The sequence below is a fragment of the Crocuta crocuta genome, unplaced genomic scaffold, assembly GCF_008692635.1.
Source record: "Crocuta crocuta isolate KB4526 unplaced genomic scaffold, BGI_CrCroc_1.0 scaffold348, whole genome shotgun sequence".
NCBI lineage: Eukaryota > Metazoa > Chordata > Mammalia > Carnivora > Hyaenidae > Crocuta > Crocuta crocuta.
This window is the reverse complement of record NW_027529573.1, coordinates 7284589-7310836: the sequence shown is the minus strand read 5'-3', so window position 1 is coordinate 7310836 and position 26248 is coordinate 7284589. Positions and strand designations below refer to the sequence as shown.

Sequence of the window (26248 nt, the reverse complement as noted above, 5' to 3'; positions counted from 1 at the left end):
ATAGCAATATAATGTGAGCACAACTGTAATTTTAAATTTTCTATTAGACACACGGGGGAAATAAGAAACAATCAAAATTAATTTTAATAATATACTTAACCAAATGTATCCAAAACATAATCATTCTTGACACATGGCATGAGGTACACTTAAGGTTCTCCCTAGCTCATTGTAGCTCATGTCTACCATAAGGGATGAGAGAGCATTGGATTGTATGCTCATCTTCATCCTCCACAGTTGTCTCTAAAGCTGCTCAATAAAACCATGAGATAAGTACTGAGTGCACTTTGAAAAACTTTCTCTTGGGGTGACCATTGAACATCTAAACTAATATCCCCGCAAGCATTGCAAAACAATAATAATCAAATAAGGTCTGTGGTATATTGTTCTCTGTGGACAATATATTCCTAGTCCTTTGAGTATTTTGTATATGGCATTAATTCTCCCCCAAATCCTGGTATCTTTGAAGTCATTAAATCCATGAGTGGTCCTCTTCAACTGTGGTATCCAGAGTACAACTTGATGCTTCTATGGTGATCTGAGCAGGTGGAGGTGAGTATTACCAAGAAGAATCTCTCTTCCCTCTTGGTTGGTATCAATGATTCTCTTGATATAATCACCAAACTCTTTTCACTTGGGAGTACAAAAAGCATCTTTGAATTTTCTTCTCTTTAAATTCAGCTTAACTGTTTGCACATTAACTATGCCTGTCTTTCATAATAATTTCATGATCAATTCAAAGTGTTCAGATAATTGCATAAGTTGTATCAGATGACACTAATTACACTTAACAATGTGGAGTTCAAATTTGGAATCTGGAGACTTTCGGATGTATTTCCTGTTCTTCTAACTTGCCCGTTTTAGATCTGTCAAGCTTACCACCTTTCAGGATTTGGCTGAAACCTTCTTTCTTCAAATTCTTTTCCATCAAGTATACTGTCACTCTCTTTTAACTCATATAACTCTCTGCTTACTATAGTATATATTACACTATTCCCTTTTGTGTCCATTACCTTCTTTGGACTGTGAAATTTTGGGAAGCAGTGGTTGTATTTTTATTTTCCCCTCCCTGTGGTGCATTGTCTAACAGAGTGGTTAAGACTGGATGTGTACCGTATATATGGTGGTGGTGGAAACAGATACCTAGGGAGATAGGAAGGTGACAGAGAGAAAAGGGATGAGAATTGGAGGAGAAGGAAAAGAAAAAAAAAAAAGCAGGCTTTTAAACCTGGAACAAATTAGATCATTTTTTCCCATTACATACTAACTTGTGAAATAAGGTAATAGACCATGAGAGTTATGTTTTCAAAGCATTTGACACTAAATCCCACTATAATCCTCAAGACATATTCCCTCTTTTGCCATTTTTCTGCTTTGTTAGCCTTCACATTTTTGTGACAACCATTCATCTGGGAGGCTGAGGAAGTTTATAGCCATCATTCATTTATTCATTCATGAGCTGTAATAAAACATAATTTTAGATAAAATGCCATATCTTTGTTTCATGAAGTGTCATTCCTGCATCTCGACGTTTCAAGTGATTTGATCAAATGGATTTCACACCACTTAAAACTTAAGACAGAAATGTACAGTATGTACAAATTGTTATTTTTAAAATCCTTCTCCATTCAGCACCCACATGGCTTCATCTTGTACTTAATTTCTTGGTTTACTTTCTTAGTATAATGATTAAGTAAGTCTACTTAAAAATCCATTGCACTGGATTTGAAAGCAAGACAGTGAGATAAGTAGAGCTGTTTCTTTCCCACCATATCTGGCCATGCCCCAGAAAAGTATAATCCTCCCCCGCAAAATAAATGCAGAATGGACCCTGAAGGGTTAAATTCTCCATCACCTTGCCCCTCACCAATCAGTACATATTTAATGTATTGTTGGTATCCAGGCACTTCAAGGGAGCTCCATACATCCCTCTGAAGAAACCAAACGTGTCCTTTCTGTATCCCAACCTCACCTTTCAGGACCCCACTTCTCTCTTAGAACAGGTCTAATCTGCCTAGCCTAGACTATAAATTTTTTGTTTGCTTCTTGATGAGACTTGTCCTTGGTGATCTATTGGCTATGAAGGAATTTTCTAATAACCCCAGCATGGCAATTTAAAAAAGGAATAGGCAAATCTGACACATCACCACACAGCTGATTGTCATTATTTGCAGTAGTTCTATCCTGTAACTTTGCTTTGAACACTGAGTTAGAGAATGCCGAAACAATGTTCCTAAGGGAACATTGCTAGATTCCTGTGAGCTTCGTTTACATTCTCATCCACTGATCAATATATAACTGTGTTTTATGCATGTTTTTATTTAAGGACACTCTATTTAATATATATTGCTGACTCATTAACATTGAACTCACAGCCAGCCTCACTATTACTCATACCTGAAGGAAGCTATTCTAACACAAGCATTTTCTCCGTAAGGTGCATCACAACCTTTCTTACACTTAGGAACACTAAATAACATGTTAGCACTGTACTTGGAAGTCATTTTAAGCAGAGAAAAAAAGAATGTTTATTTATAGCATCAAAGCTGAAACAAAAAGGCAGAGCCTTGTGCTATGTGACCTCAGTTGAGAGCACAGGGGTTAGATATCTCAAATTTTTTGCCACACTGTACTTGTCTGTGAGAAACTACACAAACATTGATTTGGGGATCACAAAGAAGCTTTGGTGAGCAGGCAAATTCACAAATAAGGAATCTACAAATAATGAGGACCAAGTGCACATGTAAGAGTTAGACATTTAATATGGGAAATTAAGATAATTGGGTAGGGTAGAAGGAGGTAATATCTGGGTGTTAGGAGATCTGTATTTTAAAAAAGCTAATTTCTTCTCATAAGAATAACCATGAAGAAATCTATTATTATATTTACATACTTTTATAATGTAATTGGAACCCATTAATTTGGCTGCACATGGTACTTTTGAAAACAGGTCATAGAAACAGTAGTGCCTGGGGTTCAGATACAAGTCTAAAGCTTAAGGGCACCTGGGTGGCTCAGACAGTTGAGCATCTGACTTTGATGTCATAATCTTGTGGTTCGCGGGTTCAAGCCCCGTGTCAGACTCTATACTGACGGCTCAGAGCCTAGAGCCTATTTCAGATTCTGTGTCCTCCTCTCTGTGCCTCTCTCCTGCTCTCACTCTGTCTCTCTCGCAAAAATAAATGTTAAAAATAAATAAATAAATAAAGTCTAAAGTTTAATTTGGTCTATCCCAAGCTATGCCTGAAAGGGCCCTTGGGGCATTGTAAGATGTTTTAAAATTTAAAGGGAAACACACAGATGTATCTCAGATATTGCAGGAAATATTAGCCAAAAGCAGTTCACAGTTTAAACATTAGGTTGGTGTATTCCTTTTAATAACATCCTATATTTGTGAAGCTGGGTTTCTAGTGGTTGCTGTGATAAAAAGGAAGCTCAATGGATGTTCAGTTGTATTCCAAAATTTGAGAAGTCATGCAATGTGAAACAGGCACTAGACACTAAGTTGTAAGTCTAATCAACTAAATCCATTTTTGTGATTTAACTGCTTAATCAACAGAACTGTTAGGCTTTTGCTGTTTTGTTTGTTTTGGTTTGGTTTGGTTTGGTTTGGTTTGGTTTTTAGCACAGAGGCACCTTGAAAAAATTACTGAGATAGTGAGAGTGCTTAAAGCAATAAAGTTTGAGAACCTATGGCTTAAGTGTTTGGGTGTCATTGGCACACTGATTTTCATCTCTGCTTCAGTTTTCTTATCAGCAAATGAGGACAAGTATGGCCATAGCTATAAAGTACTAGCAAAAAGCTGTCAGTACTTTCCTAGGAAATATTTTTCTTTTCTCATTCTGCTGGAGTGTAGTTTCTTATTACAAGCAATTAATGAAATAGAATTTGTTAAGTAAATTAACAATATTATTAAAAATGCAGGGATTAGAGTTACTCATCAGAGGTAGAAAATAGTTGAGGAAACTTCAGAAACAACTTTGGTGGCAAAATTGATATTCCTATTAGAGATCACTATTATCTAGTTAATTAACATGGTTCCATAAGGTGCCTTGTTTTGTTTTCCTACTTCAAGTAATTAGAAATAATTTCATATGATTTTAAGAAAAATTCAGTAACTCAATCTTGGTCATCTGTTTGTTAAGTATTTATTTAAAGCTTACTAGATGCCCCACACTGTTGGACAGGTCCTGAATGCAGAGGTGAACAAAACAAAGTCCCTATCTTCAAGGAATGTATATTCTTCTTGTGGGAGACAGAGAGTAAGCAAGGAGATAGAAAATGTCAGTTATTGTGCTGTGAGGAAAACAAGCAATATAAGGGGATAGAGCATATTTGTTTTATAAAGGATGGTCACTGATTGGGTGGCATTTGAGAATAGACTTGGAGAATGAGGAAACTAGCCATAAAAATATTAGAAGAAATGTGTTCCAGGCAGAAGGAATGGCAGGTGCAGACTAAGGATTATGCTGAATGAGATAGGAGCCATCAACGTGTTCTAAACTGACTTAGATCTTACAGGGATCTTCACCCTGAGAGCAGAATGTATGGGGGAAAAACCGAAGCAAGGAGATCAATCAAAAGGCTTTCAGAATGACTCAGGATAGAGATGTCAGTGGTCAATCAGTCCTGACTGAGGGCATTTTGTTCTACATTGACTTTAGGGAAATGTAACTGTATTTTCTCCACTCCAGTGGTATAGCATCCTGTTTGGGAAATCCTTCTTCATGCACCACTTGAACTCTCCTGTTGCATCTCCATGTCCTTCTCATCTTTCTGTTCCTAATGAAACTCTCATACACATTTGAGCCTTTATTTTAAATATTCCCCAATATATTTTTCATGTGTCCTGCTGAAAAAAAAAAACTCTAAATCCTTCTGTCTTTTCTGATTTTGCTTCTTTCCAGAAACTGTTGTAGAAGAGATTGAGCATTTGATTGGGAGTCAGAGACAGGTAGATTGATCCTGTTCTGCAACTCGCATGTGGTGTGACCCTGGACAAGCACATGATTTTCTTGGGTCTCTGTAATAGACACAAGTTAGTCTCATAGACTCTTACAGGGGGCAGATTTTAGAGGCCAAATACTTTAAGTGTGTCATGTTTTCAAATTAAACCCACTTTTGCAGTCTAACAGATAATAGACCTAGGGAACCAAAAGTAGACCCAAAGTGGTTTTTGATTATTGTAAAAAGGTCTTCCGTAGGAGCACAGGAGGGCAGAATTGAGGTTTAACCTTCAGTCTCCAGCCTCTAATCCAAGGAATTACACATTTTGGTTATTCTTTTTACTCTATAAGACTACTAATGATACAGGTCCTATTATCTCTGGGCCCATTTTCAGGCCTTCACTATTTTTCCATTTCTCCTTAAAAAAATTTTTTTTTTAAATATTTTTATTTATTTCTAGGAGAGAGAGAGAGACAGCGTGAGCAGGGGAGGGTCAGAGAGAGTCACAGACTGAAACAGGCTCCAGGCTCTGGGCTGACAGTCAGCACAGAGCCAGACGCGGGGCTCGAACCCACGAACCACGAGATCATGACCTAAGCGAAAGTCGGACGCTTAACCAACTAAGCCACCCAGGTGCCCCTTTCCATTTCTCCTTTAATGTATAGGGGTCTTTGACCAACTGAAACAGAAGACTGATACTTTTTAAAATGAGTAACTCAAATAAAATCAGTATTTACATGCAATTAGCAAACTGCACATGCATACAACTTTTTCTTTTTAGAGATGGAGAGCTGGAGAGAAGAGGGGAGAGAGAGAATCTTAAGCAGGGTCCATGCTCAGCTCAGAGCCTGACATGGGCTTGATCCCTTGACTCTGGGTTCACAACCTGAGATGAGATCAAGAGTCAGATGTTCAACAGACTGAGCCACCCAGGCACCCCACACAGAACTATTTATATGGGTGACTTGGATGGGTTTGCTGTATGATTAAGGCACAAGAAAATATTTTAAGCTCACCAACTTGCCCGGTGTTACTTGTGATGGTTAAAAGCATAAGCCCTGAGCCCCCTCAACCTGCTAGGTATAACACCCTGGAAAACTGACTTAACTCTGAGTCTGTTTATATGTCTGTAAGATGGGCATTCAATTTTTTTCATTAGGTTTTTATATGGAGTAAATCCTTTAGCTGAATGGTTGGCCTATAGTGGTTGGTAAAAATTATTTCCATTATTATTATCATTGCAGTTGTTAATAGGTATATATTTTATTAAGCATAATAATAATCACTATCACATATTCCTTTAGTTCAGTGTTATAATTTACAAAGCATTTTCATATATGTTTTATCTTACAATCCTGAGAGGCAGACAGGACAAATAGGGATTATGTCTCCATTTTATGAGTGAGGAGATAGAGAAGCAGAAAAACTGTATGTGACTTGCCAAAGGCACAGAGCTTATGAGTGACAGAGTTAGGCCAAAAACATTCCAGTTCCCTAGGTCCACATCCAGGTTTTTTTGTTTTATTTTGTTTGGTTTTGTGTGTGTGTGTGTGTGTGTGTGTGTGGTTTTTTTCGGTTTTAAAGTTTGTTTTGGTTCCTGAGCCATAGTTACTTGAATGAAAGCTCATCATTATTAAATACCTTATGATGCCAGGTTGTGTTTGTCATTGACTCATCTACTAAACACACAGATCATTGAAATGTTTGGACACAGTACTATAGGCACTGTCATATTTCCCCTTTTTTCTGTTGAGTGAGGTTTTTCATTTTACTTTTCTCTCTCCTTTTGAAAAACTAATGATGAAAAGCACTTGCAATCTTGTCATCTCATCTGTCAGCAGAATTTACCAGCTTGCTGTAATTGTTCTGCAGTACATTCCAGAAGAGTGAAAAATGATCAGACATTATTGTCTCTGTCCACAATGAAAATACAACCAGTTATTTGAACCAGGTTCTGCCCACCCCACCCCTGCTTTAGTTAATAAAGTATGGGAACAAAACCTCTTTCTTCCCTCTTTCTTTTAATAATTCTGTGAAAGAAAACTGAACATCTGTAGATGACTGGGTGAATATTAATAGGGTTGATGGAAAGAAAGAAGGAAAACAAGAAAGATATGCCAAAGCTTGGAAAATTACAATGCATAATGTGATATTGGCATGAAGACCCCATTTTATGCCTGTCTGACCAATCTCAAGGCTTCATCAATAACCACACCTGATTAATTACATTGAGGTAGCCAAACAAACCAGCAGAATAAAAATGTACCCTTTTGGATGGGGAATAGGCAACTGTATCATTGGTACTGCTGTGGTCTATTTCTTCCTTTTGAAACACAGAGTCCTAGGAGGTGGTGGTACTGTGTGCCAAGAAGCCATTTGTGGGTGACTGTCAGCTCTCAGTCTAACAATCATTGATCTAAGAATGTCACACTAATGCCCTGTGTCCCCTTTGTGAACCATCCTTACCCCCTCCAAATTCTTCTTCTTAGAATTAACAGAGATCATAGTCTAAAGCACATGCTGCAAGATTTAGAGGGTCTTGAGCAGATATAATGTCTCACACCTCAGTTTTTTTATCTGTAAAGTGGAGAAAATAGTATCTCCATGATAGGACTGTTAAGAAAATGGTACGAACCTCACGCCAGTCAGAGTGGCTAAAATGAACAAATCAGGAGACTCTAGATGCTGGTGAGGATATGGAGAAATGGGCACCCTCCTACACTGTTGGTGGGAATGTAAACTGGTGCAGCCTCACTGGAAAACAGTGTGAAGGTTCCTCAAAATTGAACAATAGAACTCCCCTATGACCCAGCAATAGCACTGCTAGGAATTTACCCAAGGGATACAGGAGTGCTGATGCATAGGGGCACATGGACCCCAATGTTCATAGCAGCACTCTCAACAATAGCCAAAACATGGAAAGAGCCTAAGTGTCCATCAACGGATGAATGGATCAAGAAGATGTGGTCTATCTATACAATGGAATACTACATGGCAATGAGAAAGAATGAATCTGGCTACGTGTAGCAACATGGATGAAACTTGAGGGTGTTACGCTGAGCAAAATAAGTCAGACAGAGAAGGACAGCTACCATATGTTTGCACGTATAGGAGGATTAGGAGGAACATAATGGAGGACCATGGGGGAGAAGAAGGGGAAGAATAGTTGGGGAGAGGGAGGGAGACAAACCATGAAAGACTCTTGAATGCTGAGAATGAACTGAGGGCTGATGGGGGTAGGAGAGAGGGGAAGGGGTGTGATGAGCCTGGAGGAGGACACTTGTTGGGATGAGCATTGGGTGTTGTATGGGACCCAATTTGACAATAAACTATGCAAGAAAAATAGTATGAATTGGTATATTTAAAGTGCTTAGAGAAAATAAGCATTAGTATATGAAAAGTACTTAATGCATATTGTTTATTATGGTTATTAAAGATGGAGAGTATTTTTATTTCTGGGTTCATAGATTAATTCATATCCTTTTTTTTTGACATGGGACAAGATCTTCATGTAACTACTAACTTTTAAAGCCATCCCATAGCTGCAATTCTTATCTGATTTATAAGGTGAGAAAGTTAGATGTGGGTATTTGTGTCTAAATTCTAATTCTGTTATTAACTGGGTTAGGGACATTGGACATGTTGTTCCTCAGAACCTTGGTGCTCTTATCTCTAAATAGAGAATGATCCTTATTTCACTGTGCTTAGTTTTAGCTAAATTGATACTATGTATGAAAGTTATTTAATCCTTTGTAGTTTTGTAGTAATTGGTAGCTTTACTTTTTAAAAAAGTAAATTGTGTTTGAATTGATTTCAAAATCCTGATAAATCATAATGGTGAACATTTTTTAAAAGCCTCTTATATACTAGACACTCTACACAAAGAATATTACCTAATCTTCACAAAAATCATAGAGCAACTTTTATCAATACCAGTTCACAAGGGAGGAAACCAGAGTTAAGAGATTTTGCCAGTGGTAACACAGGGGTTCATATTCAGGCAGTTTTGAGCCTGGAATCTATAGTTGCAACCTGTATAGCATACAATTTAGTGACCACATCACATATTTCATCTGGACTAACCATTGGCTTGGAGAGGATTTCTTTTTGCTTATCAAGACTAAAAAAGACTGGAAATAGAGCAAAAAGGGCATTGTAGACCACTTATAGGTACAATTTCTGTTGGTGATGGTGATTTTCTATCTTAAAGTAGATTTCTATGGTTGGAAAAAACAAATATAATTTTTCTTAAAACTAGAAAGCATGATATAGAAAGAGTTAAATAGACTTTTAATACCTACAAGAGGAAGAAATAAAGTATATATATATTTAAAAGGTAAATTGGGGCAGCTAGATTTTTCTGACTCCATTTTAGCCAACCCTCCTCTGTAACCCCCTATGTGTAATTGCCTACAAGCTCTCTTTCCTGGGAGCTACTTAGCCTTGTCAGTCACAAAATATATGGGTGGGGTTGAAGTTTATAAATTTAGAATAGGCTGATTCTTCTCTTTTCCTTTGTACCTTTAGACCCCAGAAGAACTAGAGGATGACTCTGACTTTGAGCAGGAGGATTATGATGTGCGCAGTCGGACAAGTGTTCAGACCGAGGACGACCAGCTCATTGCAGGGCAGAGTGCACGGGTGAGTGGATATCCAGGACTTGGGTTTCATGCGCTGGGGCTATCTACACCACATTGATTTAAGGGGATTTCTGACCAGACTCTTGGGATCCCAGAGATTTATAGCTCAGAAATCTGCCCTCTCACCTGTGGTTGTTTTTAGCAATTCATATTTTATCCAATGGAAATAACCACCAGTGCTTCTGATTCCTATTAACTCCATTTTCTCTCCATCACTTGAAACTTAGTGGTCACATCAGTGCAGACAGTTTTAGAGTAGAGTTGACTTTATTGGGTTGGGATCATGAATAAACAGTTCAACGGCTAAGGAACAGGAATGCTCAGATCTTGGATTGGCACAGACACCACAGTTCTGCTTGAGGTCACCAAGCTTATTAACACAAGAGGCAAGGACAAACGGAAAATAGAAAATGAAAGTTAACTATCACTTTGTTATGGGCTCCATACTCTGTTCCATGTTCTGGCCTAGGGTCTCTGGTGAATAAGACCACACCTTTGAAACTGGTTCAAGGCCATTAGAATAGAGAAATAACTTCCTCTCCCTCTCCCTGATACCTGCTTATGGCCAGGGTGGTAGCCCTCGATCTGTCTGCCATATGATAGAAAAAGGAATTATATAGACATACTAGAAATATGCCAGTTTAAGGCACGGAGCTGGAAGCAACAGAAAGATTATTGTTCTGGCGGCCATTTGAACACTCCTGAACACTCAATGACACTATCTACCAATAATAGTTTTTCTAAGAGGATTCTGACCAATCCTATTAACTGTATCTCCTTGAGGGCAAATGTGGGTGGTCAAGGCAAGTTTCAAGAGATTAAATCTCTGGAGATTATATAAGGGGGCTAGATTTTCCTCCTTTATTTTTTAAAACAATTTTAGAAATGTTTGTTTATTTTTGACATAGAAAGAGAATGAGTGAGAGAGGGGCAGAGAGAGGGAGGCACAGAGTCTGAAGCAGGCTCCAGGCTCTGAGCTGTCAGCACAGAGCCCAATGTAAGGCTTGAACTCACCAACAGTGAGATTGTGACCTGAGCAGAAGTCAGACACTTAACCAATTGAGCCACCCAGCCATCCTGATTAACCTCCCTTTAAAGACTCAGTTTTTATAGGGTAAAACAATCTCTCTCAATAGATTGAGTCCTTACTATATTCTAATTAGAATATTTTAATTCTCTGTTAAGTTTTACTTCAGGGAAAATAATGTATAGGAAGCCTGAGTTTGTATAGGAAGCCTGAGTTTGAGTAATTTAGGATAGAGATCAGGAAACCCCAGAAAGCTCAAACTGGTTTAGGAATTGTGAAAGGAGGGTAGACAGAGGTTAAAATAAACAGGATTCAAAGAAGACTAAGCCTTATGTTGAGTCAAGAAAATCTTTGTACTTATAACCCGATTTCTCTTTCATGCTTTGTGCCCTGATAGTCTCATCCAACAATGAAATGATTCATAAATTTATATAGATGGACATTGACAGGGGAAATATGAGGGTAAAAACCAGAATATTAAGGATGCACTGGCTTTGGTTCAGACAGACTTGGTTTTGAATTGTAAAGAGTGGAGTGAGGACCAGCCTCCATTACATGTTGCTTAATTTCTGAGCTTCAGTCCTATTGTCTGTAAAATGTGAATAATAGACTTATTTGATAAAATTCTTTTGAGATTTAATTACTTAATATTTGTAAAATAATAAACACAATGAACTTAATACCTGACATATATTAAGTGCTCAATAAAGGATGACTGAAAATTGTCATCCTTTGGAAGAGAAATCATTAGATATCACAGATTAGTGATAGTAGAAAAGTACACAAAAGAATATGAAGCCCCCTACTTGGCAAATCTTTTGTGGACTGTAATCCCTCTCCCTCCCCCCACTCCTACCAATGTTGAAAATTGATAAATTTGTTAAGCTGGGAGGCTTTTGAGCCTGTTTTAGAATAACACTAAATCACTTGATCCAGCAGGTCAATATCTCTTCGGAATTAAATAAAACCAGCATTTTTGTGTCCATGATAAAGGGAAAATTTGAATAATTCATCAAACATTAATCAATTCAGAGTCAGTTTGATTGACTAAATGCAACTCAGTATTGATACAGCCCGGTATCTTGTCTCAAAGACCAAGGCATATTGTATAACCCTTATGGTACTTTATAATCACCATCTTGTCAAAATGGCATGATTAGTCCCACTTTTTACAAGAATGTAGTCCCATTGTACTTCCATTTCATTCATCTTACATTAGATATCAAGTCAATTCAGATGGGTGAAAACAGAAGTCAGATGGCACCTGTCTATATCATCTATTATTTTTTTCACCCAATAGGGGAAAGACAATAGTGTTTTTTTTAAAGGTTTTTCTGCATGAATTATGAACATGGTACAGGATAGTAAGAACAAAGTACTCCTACAATCCAGTACTTGGTGGTTTGTCTTTGAGATCCATCATGTAGTCTGTGTGATTAACTTGCAGCAGACAGCATTAGTTATTGAGTCAGCCTATTTTTGTCTGTAATTATATGATGACAAATCAGAGACCTAGAATTATGGCTGTAAGTTGGAAATAAGAGGGTGCATTGAATTGCTGAGATGACAGATGGTCGAACTTTTGACCAGAGAAGTGTGTTAACTTGGTCAAAATTGTGAAGGAGACAAAAGTTGTCTTTGACAGAGGTAGTTGCCCTTTGCAGCAGCCAGTCCTTCCCTGTTAACGGCCTAATTTGTTCTCATTCAGATAAATTCTTCCTCTCTAAAAGGGTAAATTAATCTATAAGGAGGTTAAGGTAGGAGAAAAGCTTTTAGTACCTACTCCAACATTGCTCCCAAATTCTGAAATTAGATAGTTTATTTCCTTTATGTGTCTCTATCTGTTGCTTCTCCACAGTGTTTTCTGAGAGAAGGAGAGGCAGAGAATTATCATGCCCTGCTAAAATGTAGGAGTAATCAGATCCTATGATCCTAGACATGATATCTTAAAAACTGCTTCTTCACAGGTTGATGTAGTTAAAATTGGTCATCGACAACTTTTGGACACTTAACTTTGGTGGTGGAATATATAATTTGGAGTCATACAGACCTGATTTTAAATATGATCTTGACCAAGCTGTGAGTCTTTGGGCAACTTTCTTAACCTCTCTAGGCTTTATCTCTTTTTCCTTCTTCCCCCGCCCCCACCTCATGACATCATTAGAACTGCTTGATAAAATTTGTATCATAAGATGTGTCACATAATGTGAAGCTGATAAAGATGATGATGATGATGATGATGATGATGATGCTTATAGCATAAAGAAATTCTTCATTACAAGGCTGGACAAGTGATTTAACCTAAAAGAGCTTGGACAATTTAGGAAATCATGAAAGTTTTTACTTAAGTTAATGGGATAATTACCTCAATTTTCCTATTTATTTCAGGGCCTGAGACTGGTAAAAGTCAAAGGACCCACTCTTCAACTACTTATATTTATTATTCTGCTTTAAAACCAAGTGAGCAGAAATGGACACATTGAGTTTTAGCCCTTTTAATCACTTATTTATAAATATGTACTAGAACCCTAAATGTTAGAGTCTTGTTCTGGTTTAAGGAACTAACACTTGTCAGTTTGGAGGCCCATAGACTTCAAAAGTAATTTTTTTGTCTTTGAGATTGGAAAAATAATCATATATAAAGCTCCTGAGATTTAGATTGAAAAAAAATTCTGGCCAGAGTGATTTGCACTTTGGTTTAATAAGTAGAGCTTATAACTTCAATCACACACAAAAAAGGTCTGTTCTTCAGAAGAAAAGTTGGGAGCCAGGGATTAGAAAGCAGGAAGTTTTGTGGATTCAAGTCTCTGATGCCACAATTTGGGGCCCTCCATAAGCCAGTGTGGAGTTGTGCTTGGCTACTTTGCATAGAACCTGCAGAAACTCTGAGACCATCCCAGGTGATCACATTATAGAAACAGAAAGCTGATTCGTTCCCTTTCCTCGTAGCCATGAAATCATTTTTCTCATGTTACCTTAGTTTGAGGGGATGAATAATTGCATGTTATATATTTGTATTCAGCCTGATTTGATTGTAGTCATCCTTTTTTTTCCCTAGCTAGAACGACTTTAATATGTTAACATTTCAAAGTGCTGAGTTACATTGATAAGACCAAATTAAAACTCATGTGTTGAATTTTAATTTGATTAACTTGCAAATTTTGCAGTTTGTGATCTACTGTTTATAGATAACCTTTTTTTTAAAATTCCAGTTTCAGAAAAGGTCAATTATGAATTTTTGAAAGCCAGGAGCATTTTAAGAATATTTAGGAAAAGACTTTGGCTCATTGATAGCTACATAAGCAGAAGCAAATGTAATGATACTTGCACTCAAGTCACACACCATTAAGTGCATTATGTGGGTTTAGCAACCCGAGTCAAAATAACATCTTCTTTTGCAAATCTGCTTTGAAGGAGCCTTTTTTTTTTTCCTTCAGAATTGTGCCCTTAGAAGATGTTTATCAGTTCTCGTAACTTCTCTTGAACTATGTTGATGCAGTGGGTGGAAAAATGGTTTCACAGTTAATCAGAAGATATTTATTGAACTTCTCCTGTGCAGGATGCTGAGGCCTCTACCCTAAGGAAGCTCAGAGAGAAGTCAGAAGTAGGTAATCAATAGGAATTAGATACTAGAACAAACAGTTAATACTAAAATCCTAAGTTATACAATTGAAGTTCATGCGATAGAGTTGAAAGAAAAGTGTACATCCTTCAATGCATAAATTAACCCTTTTGAGACAATGAAAGTGTCATTGCTTTCCATCTGGGTATTGAATATAGAGTCTGGAGGGGCACCTGGGTGGCTTAGTTGGTTAAGCGTCCGACTTTCGCTTAGGTCATGATCTCGCGGTTCGTGGGTTCGAGCCCCGCATCAGGCTCTGTGCTGACTGCCAGCTCAGAGCCTGGAGCCTGTTTCAGTCTGTGACTCCCTCTCTCTCTGACCCTCCCCTGCTCACGCTGTCTCTCTCTCTCCTAGAAATAAATAAAACATTAAAAAAAAATAAAATCTTTGAATATAGAGTCTGGAGATCTGGTGGGTAAGTTTTACAGATTCTTCTACAGAAAAGCAGCTAATGGATGATTTACATGATGCTGGTTAGGACTTCTGAGGTCTAAGTAAAACATGAATATCAGTTTTGTATGAGGGTGAAAAATTATTCTAGAAGAGATCAGATCATCAGACAGGGATGCTTCAGGAAAAAAGGGCATATTTAACTTCTGCAAATCCAGACCTATCTCTGCCTTGTTATTAGTACAGTATTTCATATTTGAATTTATAATCAACTCTTTGGTATATTAACCACCTTTTCTGATAGTTTTTAAAGTGCTTTAAAATATTTTTCAAAAATACAGTGTTTGGAATATTTTAACCATATGGTATTTATACCAGTCTGACTTTTTAAATATGGCTTGTAATTTGTGTATATGCACATGCACACTTGCATACGCATACAGACACTCACATGCTGGTTATATAAAGTCACACATGTCCATGCATTGAAGTTAGTAAACATGGCTGTGTATTAGTAAGATGTATCTCTTCAGCTGCTAATCTGAGGGTGCCTTTATGTAAATCAGACAAAGACATACCTTACTCTGGCAGATAAAGCCTCATCTCTAGGTTGTTCATCCTAGTGAACAATGCTTGTGATTTCAGCAATACTTGCCCCACTGGAATGGGATTATTGTGTAGTGTCTAACCTGTATGGTGTGCACAGTGATCCACCTGTGCACAGTAGTGAAGCATGGTGTTAGTGGACCTGGGTTTGAATCCTATATATACAGCTTATTAGTTGTATAATATTGAGAATTTAATTTCTCTGGGTCTTAGTGTCATCATTAACAGAATAGGAGTAATAATAGTATTAATCTGGTAGAATGATTAGATTAGGAGGGTTTTTTTTGTTTTTTGGGTTTTTTTTTTTTTTTCATACAAAAGCCTCTTAGCACAGTACCTGGCATACATTTCTGTACTCAAGGAATCATGTCAATCTTCTATTTATAGCCACATAGACTCTGGGCCCATCCCTTCTCTTTCATGGCAACTAAGTAATGAGCTTAAAGGGTAGCTAGAAAGGAAAACTAATATAGGCATGATTGTAATATATTAACAATAATCCCATAGATACTTTCATTTGGTTTTTTGGACAAAACACAACACCTTTGTTATTTCATTTGCTGTCCACCGTAATACTCGAAGGTAATTTTTTACTGTTCTTAGATCTGAAGAAGTTAAGGATATGATCCAATAGCAATTAGGTCTTAACCTAAGTCACTGACAGAACCCATTGAACCCAGTTTTTCTGAGCTCATGTCCATTGATAATTTTATTAGAAATCAACAACCTTTCTTCCCAACAGTTCGTTTATATTGGGAGGAACTTTAAAATTTAGGAAGCAGAGTTTTCTTGTATATGTGATTTTTACTTGTCCTTTGCAAAAGTTCTAAGTTCCCCAAATCATGCTCTCATTGGTGAACACACATATCCCAGAACCAGAGGGTTACTAGTACTGTCATACTTATCCACATGCTCTTTTCTATGAAACAGGTTGCACATGGTTCTATGAAGATGCAATGAGATGATTCCAGACATTGCATCCAGGGCTTGCTACATACATGGTGTTTACCAAATACAGTTGATTGGCTTTATTTGTGGTACTTATATTCTATAAAGTCACCATGAACACTTAATTAGAAACTGTGGAGTCATGGCTTCTAGAGGAAATAAAGTGTTAGGTTCCTCAGAACTCCTACTCTCAACATTTTATTTCAACCAATCAATAAAGAATCTTGTTTAATGAATGCTTCCTTTCAGATGCTTTATAGTTTTGATTCATTATCATGGAACTCATGGCCAAGAACACTATAGTTCATGCCTGAATGAAGCTTGTCTAATACATGTATGTTTCTCCATAAGGCACATCGCAGCCTTTCTGTGCTTTGGGACACTAGAGAGCATTTGAGCACTATGGTTGGGGGCTATGTTAGACAGCAAAATTACCAATAAAAAGTACAAATATGTGGAAAATACGGCACCAAATAGACCACAGAAGGGACCCCTTGTTCAGTGCTGAAACAAAGACAGAGAATTTCTTGTTCAACCATATCTGTGAATAGGCCTGTCAGGTGAATCCAATTTTTTGCAACTGTCTGCATGTCTGTGAATGACCAAAAAGCACCACAAGTATTGATTTTGGGTTGCCAATAAATTTTAGAGAGTAGAAAAATTTGTAAAGAAAGATTCTGTGAATAATGAAGATCAGCTGTAGTTCTTGCTTTTCTATATTTCCTTACCAAGCAACTTTTGAAAGCTGATCTTTACTTCCTAAACCTATATTTTATCCCATCATAACTTCTATGTACTAATAGGCTCTGCAGGGAGCCATGGTTATCTCAGAATTTCCATAGGGGGATGGAAGAGGGCTGGGAACAGGTATGCCATTCCTGAAATGCCTTGGGTTAGGGGATTGTTTAGTATCTAATAATGTATTCCTTCATTAACACTCATGGAAAGTCTCTCCACCCCACTTAGATGCTCAGTGAATTATTTAAAATTCTTCTCCTTTCCAGTGACAGAAAGCCTTCTTTTTTCCTTTTTCTTTTCTTCTCTGAACAGATTTCAGTGTTGAAAGAGGTGCATTCTTTCATCTGGTAAAAGTTTTCTGAGACCAAATATAAAAATTGACAGGAATAGATTCTTTTGAACTAACATATGTCATCAAAGCAACACAGAAGTTCTGTTACTGTCAATGTGCACGTACCTTTTGGATCTCTCTATTTTTGTGTGTGTATAGGAATATGGATGGGGATTTTGGGGACGTTACCACTCTCTGCTTTTGCTTTCCTGGGGATGGAGAAAACATACTTTTCTGGAATGGTGGGGTAGCCTATAAACCTCGTCAGTATCAGGCTCTGCCATTAACTTAAGGCAGAGTCAACCTACTGTCTGTATTTACTTTGTCATCATTAGTCACACTTTTTCTGTAACCCACACAGGCCATCATGGCACAACTACCGCAGGAGGAGAAGGCAAAAATAGCTGAGCAGGTGGAGATATTCCACCAAGAGAAAAGCAAGCTGGATGCCGAAGTGGCCAAATGGGATGACAGCGGCAATGATATAATTGTGCTGGCCAAGCAGATGTGTATGATCATGATGGAAATGACAGACTTCACAAGGTGAGGCCCAGAGACAGGAAGATGATTTTCTCATTACACCCAGAAGGGTAACAGTGTACATTAGCATGTGAGAGCCTGCTGAAAAATTAAAATACTACATCAAAGCAAGGTAGTGGTATTATAAAATTTACATGTGTAAGTCAAAGTGATGTGGACCTAATTCTTAGCAGATAGTCAAGGAGGACAGATTCATTTTTGTGATTATCATTGTTTTAATTATCTATCCTAAGTCAGTCATAAAATCTAACCCTTGGGAGTTGAGTGATTCATTTTTGTTCTATGCTGTTTTGCAGTGTATTTAAATACTGTGTTGAAGATAAGATGATTTGTTTATATTCCTTTTGAAAAAAAAAGTACATCTATACATATGTGTGGGAATATATACATGTAATATGTTGAATGCTAAGTCATGATCAAGCATTAAGCTCAGCTCATGTTTTACCCCTACGTATAAGAATCAGTTTCAACAGATTGATTCCATAATTTTGAAAAGGAAATTAAAAATTGTATAAGTTTTATTCCCTTTTGCTCTAAGCAGTGCTTTTAATAAATCAAAAGACCAGTCAGAATTTTGTCAGGAGGCTTTTCTTCACCGGGGTCATTGCTGTTTCTGCCACTGCAATTTTAATCTCCTCTTTAAAGGGAGGTGACATTTCTGCCCTTCCTACTACACAAAGGGCAAATCAAGGGAGAGCAAAGCTCAAAGAAAAAAATCCCTGGATTTTGAAGCTGAATACAGGTGATTTGGGACCAGCTTCTTCCTGTCTTGGTTTATTTGCAAATTGGGGAAATAATGCTTTTCTTACAAACTTCGTAGGGAGAGTTTTAAAATCCAAAGAGGTAAAGCAGTTGTAAATTATGCTGCTATACAACAGTAAGCTATCACTTTATTATAATTTTTTTCCATGGGAAATGCAAATACATGAGCAGAGATATTTTAATGATTGAACATGGTATTTGTTGGTAAAACTACGTAAGATATATGGAAATGCCAAAACATCACCTTGTGGGTGACAATATTTTTAATGATTATTGAAATTATAAACAATTATTTAATTATTTAATAAAAATAGCTTCTAATAGGAGAAGGCTACACTTGATTTGACATAATAAAATATGGAATATCTCTGCCTCATCCCCCTTACCCTTTGCCTCTGGCCAATATATACTAGTGACATTGCCTGGGCCTTTCTCTAAATATTTTTAAATTGTTTTTGACTTCAGTGGAATTACTTTAGTGTTAGGAGGGTGACCTTTGAGACTTCTAAATGTCATTGTATTCATTAGAAGCTCAAATTTGTACATTTGGTTAGTCTTTGTTGGCTTCACAGATTTATTTAACACACAAAAAATAACAGTAGGAAGAAACAGTCTGAGCCACTACTTAAGCTATACTTCATATGGAAGTATGAATTTACTACAAATCAGACTATTCTGGCAGCCTCAGTCACTGCTTTCCTAGGCCTGTGATGACTTAATTTGCTTGCTTTCAACGTTGTATTAGTATTTTATCTGATGGATATTATGCAATCCGTTAATAACATCACATGTAAAAATAATCTTATTAGTTCAAAGTGAATAATGAATCTAGTCAAATTGCTAGTTTAGATCAGAAGAACATTTTATAATGCTCTAGATTATATATAACTGTGGTCAAGGAAGAGAGATATGTTTGAGGGGCTCCTATTAGATGATGTTAAATAAAACAGACTTTCTATTAGTCAAAGTATAGTTTTAAAAGTAAAAAAAAAGGTCACTTCAATTTCCTAGAGATTTCATATAATCATTTTATGCTTATTTGAGTAATGAAATGTCTAGGATGCCACTGATTATTATTTTTCCTACCGTCTGATGAGTAGTTTAATGCTTCTTTGTGAGGGCAAAGGGAGGAGCCTGGTAATTAATGACCAGAGAAACAGACGAGGGAGTGAATTGGCAATAGAACACAAGAATGTGAGTATTTGTCGCTGTCTCCATCTGCAGAGCCTGTTTAGCAAAGACGAGGCTGACTTGAGCCATTTTTTGATGGACTCTTACCTCAGTTTCTACACTTAACCATATGCATTATCATTATTATTGTTGCCCTAACATTTTCCACTTCAGGAAGAAATAATTTCAGCTGTTGACCTGTAAAGAGCCCTGTGTACTATATTCTCTAAAGGAAAGAAGATAGCTGGTTAGGAATTTAAACTTGATTCTTCTCAAATCATATGTTTAAATGGCATCTGGGGGAAAATACCCTTGCATTTATTATCATGTTATTTTTTATCAGTAGCTAACATTAATTTGATTCAGTCACCTCAATGATATACAGTTCATTATTATTAAAATTGGAGAGGTTCTGCCTCATTATTTGTGAAATAACTTCTTCATGGTGGATAAAACTAATTATGTCTCATGTCTTTTTTCTGTTCAGTTCTTGACTTCTATTTCATGGGCAGTGGCAGAAGCACTGTCCTGCAGAGGGTGAATCCATATTTCTGATGTCATTGTCAGTAAGAAATAGCATGTACCAGTCTTGTGTCTCAATAACATAAGGTGTGCAGATGGCAGCAGCTCAGAAAAGAAACCCAAGTTTAATTGTATAGCAAGGAACAAAGCTGTCTTTTGAGACCAACTGTAACGTCTGATCTGTAAGGAAAAGGATTTAGATGAAGAAAAGGAACTTTCAGGGTACAGTCAACTGTAAAATACTGAGCACTGGGCTCAGAAAACATGTAATCACCCCATTTTCCCCAAACTTCATTTCTGCTTTAATGCAGACACTCAGCACCTCAGTCTAGGTATCGCTTGACTAGATTTTTGATTCCATCCCTTGAGTCTTTTCTGTCCATTCCATGTCACATCTGGCCATTAGAAGGCAACTGTCTACCTCCCTTTACATCAACACTCTCATTAGCTCTTCTATTCATAGAAAAAAATACAAGTACTGAGGTTGCTATACATTGCCTACCTTTTAAAAACTTTTTTATTGAAATATAGTTGACACATGATACTTTATTAAGTTCAAGTGTACAACATGGTGATTTGACAATTCTGTATTTATCCTATGTGCATCACAAGTGTAGCTATCATCTATTGTCATACAATGCTGTTACAGTACAACTGACTATATTCCCTATGCTCGGACTTTCATCCCCATGATTTATTTATTCCATAACTAGAAACCCATGTTTCCCACTCCCCTTCACCCATTTTACCAGTATCTCCATCTCACCTCCCTTCTAGCAACCATCACTTTATTCTCTATGTCTGTGATTATTTTGTTAAGTGTGTGTGTGTGTGTGTGTGTGTGTGTGTGTGTGTATCACATATTCTTTATCCATTCATCTTTTGATGGATGCTTGGGTTGCTTCCATATCATGGCTGTTACAAATAGTGTTGCAGTAAACATAGGAATGCATATACCATTCTGAATTACTATTTTCATTTTCTTTGGGTAAATACCCAGTAGGAAAATTACAGGACCATAGGGTATGTCTATTTGTGATTTTTAAAGAAATATCCATACTGTTTTCTGTAGTGGCTATACCAATTTACATTCCCACCAACAGCACACAAAGGTTCCTTTTTTCCACATCAAAGCCAACACTTTTTATTTCTAGTCTTTCTGATTCAAGTCATTCTGATAGGTGTTGGGTTATATCTTATTGTGGTTTGGGTTTCCATTACTCTGAATATTACTGATAGGGAACATTTTTTCATGTCTCTGTTGGCCATTTGTACATCTTTAAAAAATTGGGGCTCCTGGGTGGCTCAGTTCGTTAAGCATCTGACTTCAGCTCAGGTCATGATCTCTTAGTTCATGAGTTCAAGTCCACATTGGGCTATGTACTAAAAGTTCAAAACCTGGAGCATGCTTCAGATTCTTTGTCTCTCTTCCTCTCTGCCCTCACCCACTTGTACTCTGTCTCTCTAAAAATAAACATTTTTTTAAAAAGTCCTCTACCCATTTTTTATTTGGACTGTTTGGTTTTTTTAGTGTTTAAGTTGTATGAGTTCTTTATATATTTTGGATATTAACCCCTTACTGGATGTATCATTTGCAAATATCTTCTCCTATTCAGTAGGGTTTTTTTGATTGTTTGTTTGATAGTTTCCTTCACTGTACAGAGGATTTTTTTTTAAGTTTATTTGTTTTGAGAGAAAGAGAGAGAGAGGGGGTCAGGGAGGGGCAGAGAGAAAGAGACAGAACCTCAAGCAGGCTCCTCACCATCAGCACAGAGCCTGGTACTGGGCTCTGATCTCACTAACCATGAGATCATGACCTGAACCAAAATAGGTGTCAGAGGCTTAACCAACTGAGCCACCCAGATGCCCCAAATGATTTTTTTTTGGTGTAGTCACAATAGTTTATGTTTGCTTTTATTTCCCTTGCCTGAGGAGACATAACTAGAAAAATGTTGCCAAGGCCAGTGTTGGAGAAATTACTGCCTATGTTTTCTTCTAGGGGTTTGATGGTTTCATGTCTCACATTTAGGTCTGGGATCCACTTTGAGTTTGTTTTTATGTATGGTGTAAGAAACTGGGCCTTTTTCATTGTTTTGCACATAGCTATTTAGTTTTCACAGAACTATTTATTGAAGACCATTTTTCTCCAATATATTCCCCAATATCTGCTCCCTGCCTTTGCGTATTAATTGACTATATAAGCATGGGTCTATTTCTGGACTCTCTGTTCAATTGATGTATGAGTCCATTTTTGTGCCAATACCATACATTTGATTACTATAGCTTTGTAATATAGCTAGAAATCAATGATTGTGATACCTCCAGCTTGTTTTTTGTTTCTCAAGATTGCTTTGATTATCCAGGGTCTATTGTGGTTCTATACAAATTTTAGAATTATTTTTTTTCCAGTTCTGTGAAAAATAATATTGGTGTTTTGAATAAGATTGCCTTGAATCAGCAGATTGCTTTGGGTATTGTGGACATTTTAACAATATCAATTCTTCGAATCCATGAGAATAGTTTATCTCTTCATTCATATGTGGCATTTTCAAGTTTTTTTCTTCATTATTTTATAGATTTCACAGTACCAGTCTTTTAGCTCCTTACTTAAGTTTATTTCTAGGTATTGTATTCTATTCAGTGCAATTATAAATGGAATTGTGTCTGTTGTTCATCTGTATGCCTTCTTTGGAAAAATGTGTATTCAAGTCCTCTGCCCATTTGTTAATTGGAGTATTTCTTTCTTGGATGTTGAGTTATAGAAGTTCTTTATTTTGGATACTAACCCTTTATCAGAAATGTCATTTGCAAATACTTTCTCCCAATCTGTAGGTTGTCTTTTAGTTTTGTTGATTGTTTTTATTTTGATAAAGTCCAAATAATTTATTTTTGTTTTTGTTTCCCTTGCCTGAGGGGGTCTATTTAGAAAAAAGTTGCTATGACCAATGTCAAAGAAGTCACTGTCTGTGTTGTCTTTCAGAATTTTATGGTCTTAAGTACCACATCTACATTTACGTTTTTTTAAAAAATATACTTTATTGTCAAATTGGGTTCCACACAACACCCAATGCTCATCCCAACAAGTGCCCTCCTTCATGTCCATCACCACCCTTCCCCTCTCCTCACCCCCATCAACTCTCAGTTCTCAGTATTTAAGAGTCTCTTATGGTTTGCCTCCCTCTCTCTGTAACTATTTTTCCCCTTCCCCTCCCCCATGGTCCTCTGTTAAGTTTCTCCTGATCCACATATAAGTGAAAACATATAGTATCTGTCTTTCTCTGCCTAACTTATTTCACTTAACATAATACCCTCCAGTTCCATCCATTTTGCTACAAATGGCCAGATTTCATTCTTTCTCATTGCCATGTACATTTAAGTTTTTAATCCATTTTTAATTGATTTTTGTGTATGGTGTCAGAAAGTGGTCCAATTTTCCCAACACCATTTGTTGAAGAGTGTTTTTCCCCCATAGGACATTCTTTCCTGCTTTGTTGAAGATTAATTGACCATATAGTTGTCAGTTCATTTTGGGATTTTTATTTTGTTATATGATTTATTTGTCTATTTATATGCCAGTATCATACTGTTTTGATTACTACAGTTTGGTAATATGGACTTCTGGACTTGAAGTCCAAAATTGTGATGGTTCTAGCTCAGCTTTTCTTTTTCAAGGATGCTTTGGCTATTCCAGGACTTTAGTGGTTCCATACATATTTTAGGATTGTTTGTTCTAGCTCTCTGAAAAAACTGCATTTGGTATTTTGATCAGGATTGCATTAAATATGTAGATTGCTTTGGGTAGTATAGAAACTTCAGCAAAATGTGTTCTTCCATTTCATGAGCATAGATGTCTTTTGATTTGTTGTGTTCAATTTCTTTTATTGTTTTTGTAGATGTCTTTCACCTCTTTGCTTAGGTTTACTCCTAGGTATCTTGTTATTTTTGGTGCAGTTGTAAATGGGATTGTTTACTTAATTTCGCTTTCTACTGCTTCATTATTGGTGTTCAGAAATGCAACCAAATTCTGTACATTGGTGTTGTATCCTGTGACTTTACTGAATTTATCAGTTCTAGCAATTTACTGTTGGAGTCTTTTGGGTTTTCTATATAGAGTATCACATCATTTGCAAATAGTGAATGTTTTATATCTCCCTTGCCAATTTGGTCTTTCTGTTGTTTAATTACTGAGGCTAGGACTTCCAGTAGTATGTCGAATAAAAGTGGTGACAGCGGACATCCTTGCCTTCATGCTGACGTTAGGGAAAAAGCTCTCAGTTTTTCCCCATTGAGGATAATGTTAGCTGTGGTTTTTTCATAACTGCCTTTACTATCTCGAGGTATGTTCCCTCTAAATCTACTTGTTGAGGGTTTTTACCATGAATAGATGTTTTACTTTGTCAAATGCTTTCTCTGCATCTATTGAAATAATTGTATGGTTCTTATCCTTTCTCTTATTGATGTGATAAATCACATTGATTGACTTGTGAATATTGAACCACTCTTGCAATGTAGGAATAAATCCCACTTGATTGTGGTGAATGATTTTTTTAATGTGTTGTTCTACTCAGTTTGCTGGTGCTATGTTGAGGATTTTTGTATCTTGGCCTGTAGTTCTCTTTCTTAGTGGTGTCTTTATCTAGTTTCTGTATCAGGGTATTACTAGACTCACAGAATAAATTTGGAAGTTTTCCTTCCTTTTCTATTTTTTAGAATAGTTTGAGAAGAATGGGTAGATATTAACTCCTCTATAAATGTTTGGTAGAATTGAATGTGAAGTCATCTGGTCCTAGACTTTTGTTTTTGGGAGAGTTTTTGGATTACTTATTCAATTTCTTTACTGGTTATCAGTTTGCTTGAATTTTCTAATTCTTCCTGTTTCAGTTTTGTAGTTTATGTGTTTCTAGGAATTTATAAATTTCTTCTAGATCATCCAATTTGCTGACATATATTTCATAGTATTCTTTTATAATTTTATATATTTTTGTGATATTGGTTGCTATTTGTCCTCTCCCATTTGTGATTTTATTTTTTTGACCCTTTCTCTTTTTCTTGATAAGTCTTGCTAGAGGTTTATCAGTTTTATTGACTGTTTTTGTTTTGGTTTGGTTTCAAGGAATTGCCTCCTTTCATTGATATTTTATTTATTTGTTTGTTTATTGTTTGCATATCATTTATTTCCTTCCTTCTGCTGGTTTTAGGTTTTGTTTATTCACTAGCTCCTTTAGGTATAAGGTTAGGTTGTTTATTTGAGATACTGTTTCTTGAGGTCAGCCTGTATTGCTATAATGTTCCTTTTAGCACTGCTTTGCAGCATTCCTAAAGTTTTGTACTGTTGTGTTTTCATTTCATTTGTTTCCATGTACCTTTTTTATTTTTTCTTCCCTGGCTGTTTAGTAGCATGTTATTTAACCTCCATGTATTTGGGGTGTTTTCAGATATTTTTCTTGTGCTTCAGTTCCTTATAACTAATTTTTAACATACAATTGTTTGGACTACTTTTTGTCTTTTAACCTTCATATTAGCTTTATAAGTGATTGACCTACTTTCCTAGTGTATGTTTGCTTTTGCTATTGAAATGTTTCTTATAATTTTCTTCCAATTATGGCTTTTTCTTTTCCATTTAAAGAAACTTCTTTAACACATCTTGTAAGGTTGTTTTAGTGGTGATGGATTCTTTTAATTTTTATGTGGGAAATTTTTATCTCTCATTTAATTCTGAATGATAACTTTCCCTGGTCTTCTTTGTTGTAGGTTTTTTTTTTTTCCTTTCAGCATTTTGAATATATCATGACACTGCCCTCTGGTCTACAAAGTTTCTGCTGAAAAAGCAGCTGATAGGCTTAGAGGGTTTATTTTGTGTGTTACTATTTGATTCTCCTTTGCTGCCTTAAATTTTTCTCTTTTTCTTTAGTCTTTAGTATTTTAATTATTATATGCAATGGTATGGGTCTCCTTGGGTTCATCTTGTTTGGACCTCTCTCTGCTTCCTGTACCTGATTGTCTG

The 26248-nt window shown here is 36.5% G+C and overlaps 1 protein-coding gene across 4 annotated transcripts in view; it reads left to right on the top strand.

Moving 5' to 3' along the window:
* CTNNA2 (catenin alpha 2) overlaps positions 1-26248 on the top strand; it is a 957624-nt gene that overhangs the window by 874169 nt on the left and 57207 nt on the right. For all 4 annotated transcript variants that reach the window (XM_077761685.1, XM_077761684.1, XM_077761683.1 and 1 more), the window contains exons 13-14: positions 9476-9589; positions 17612-17793. In XM_077761685.1, coding sequence (XP_077617811.1) covers positions 9476-9589; positions 17612-17793 — 296 coding nt within the window. The remainder of the gene's footprint in view (positions 1-9475; positions 9590-17611; positions 17794-26248) is intronic.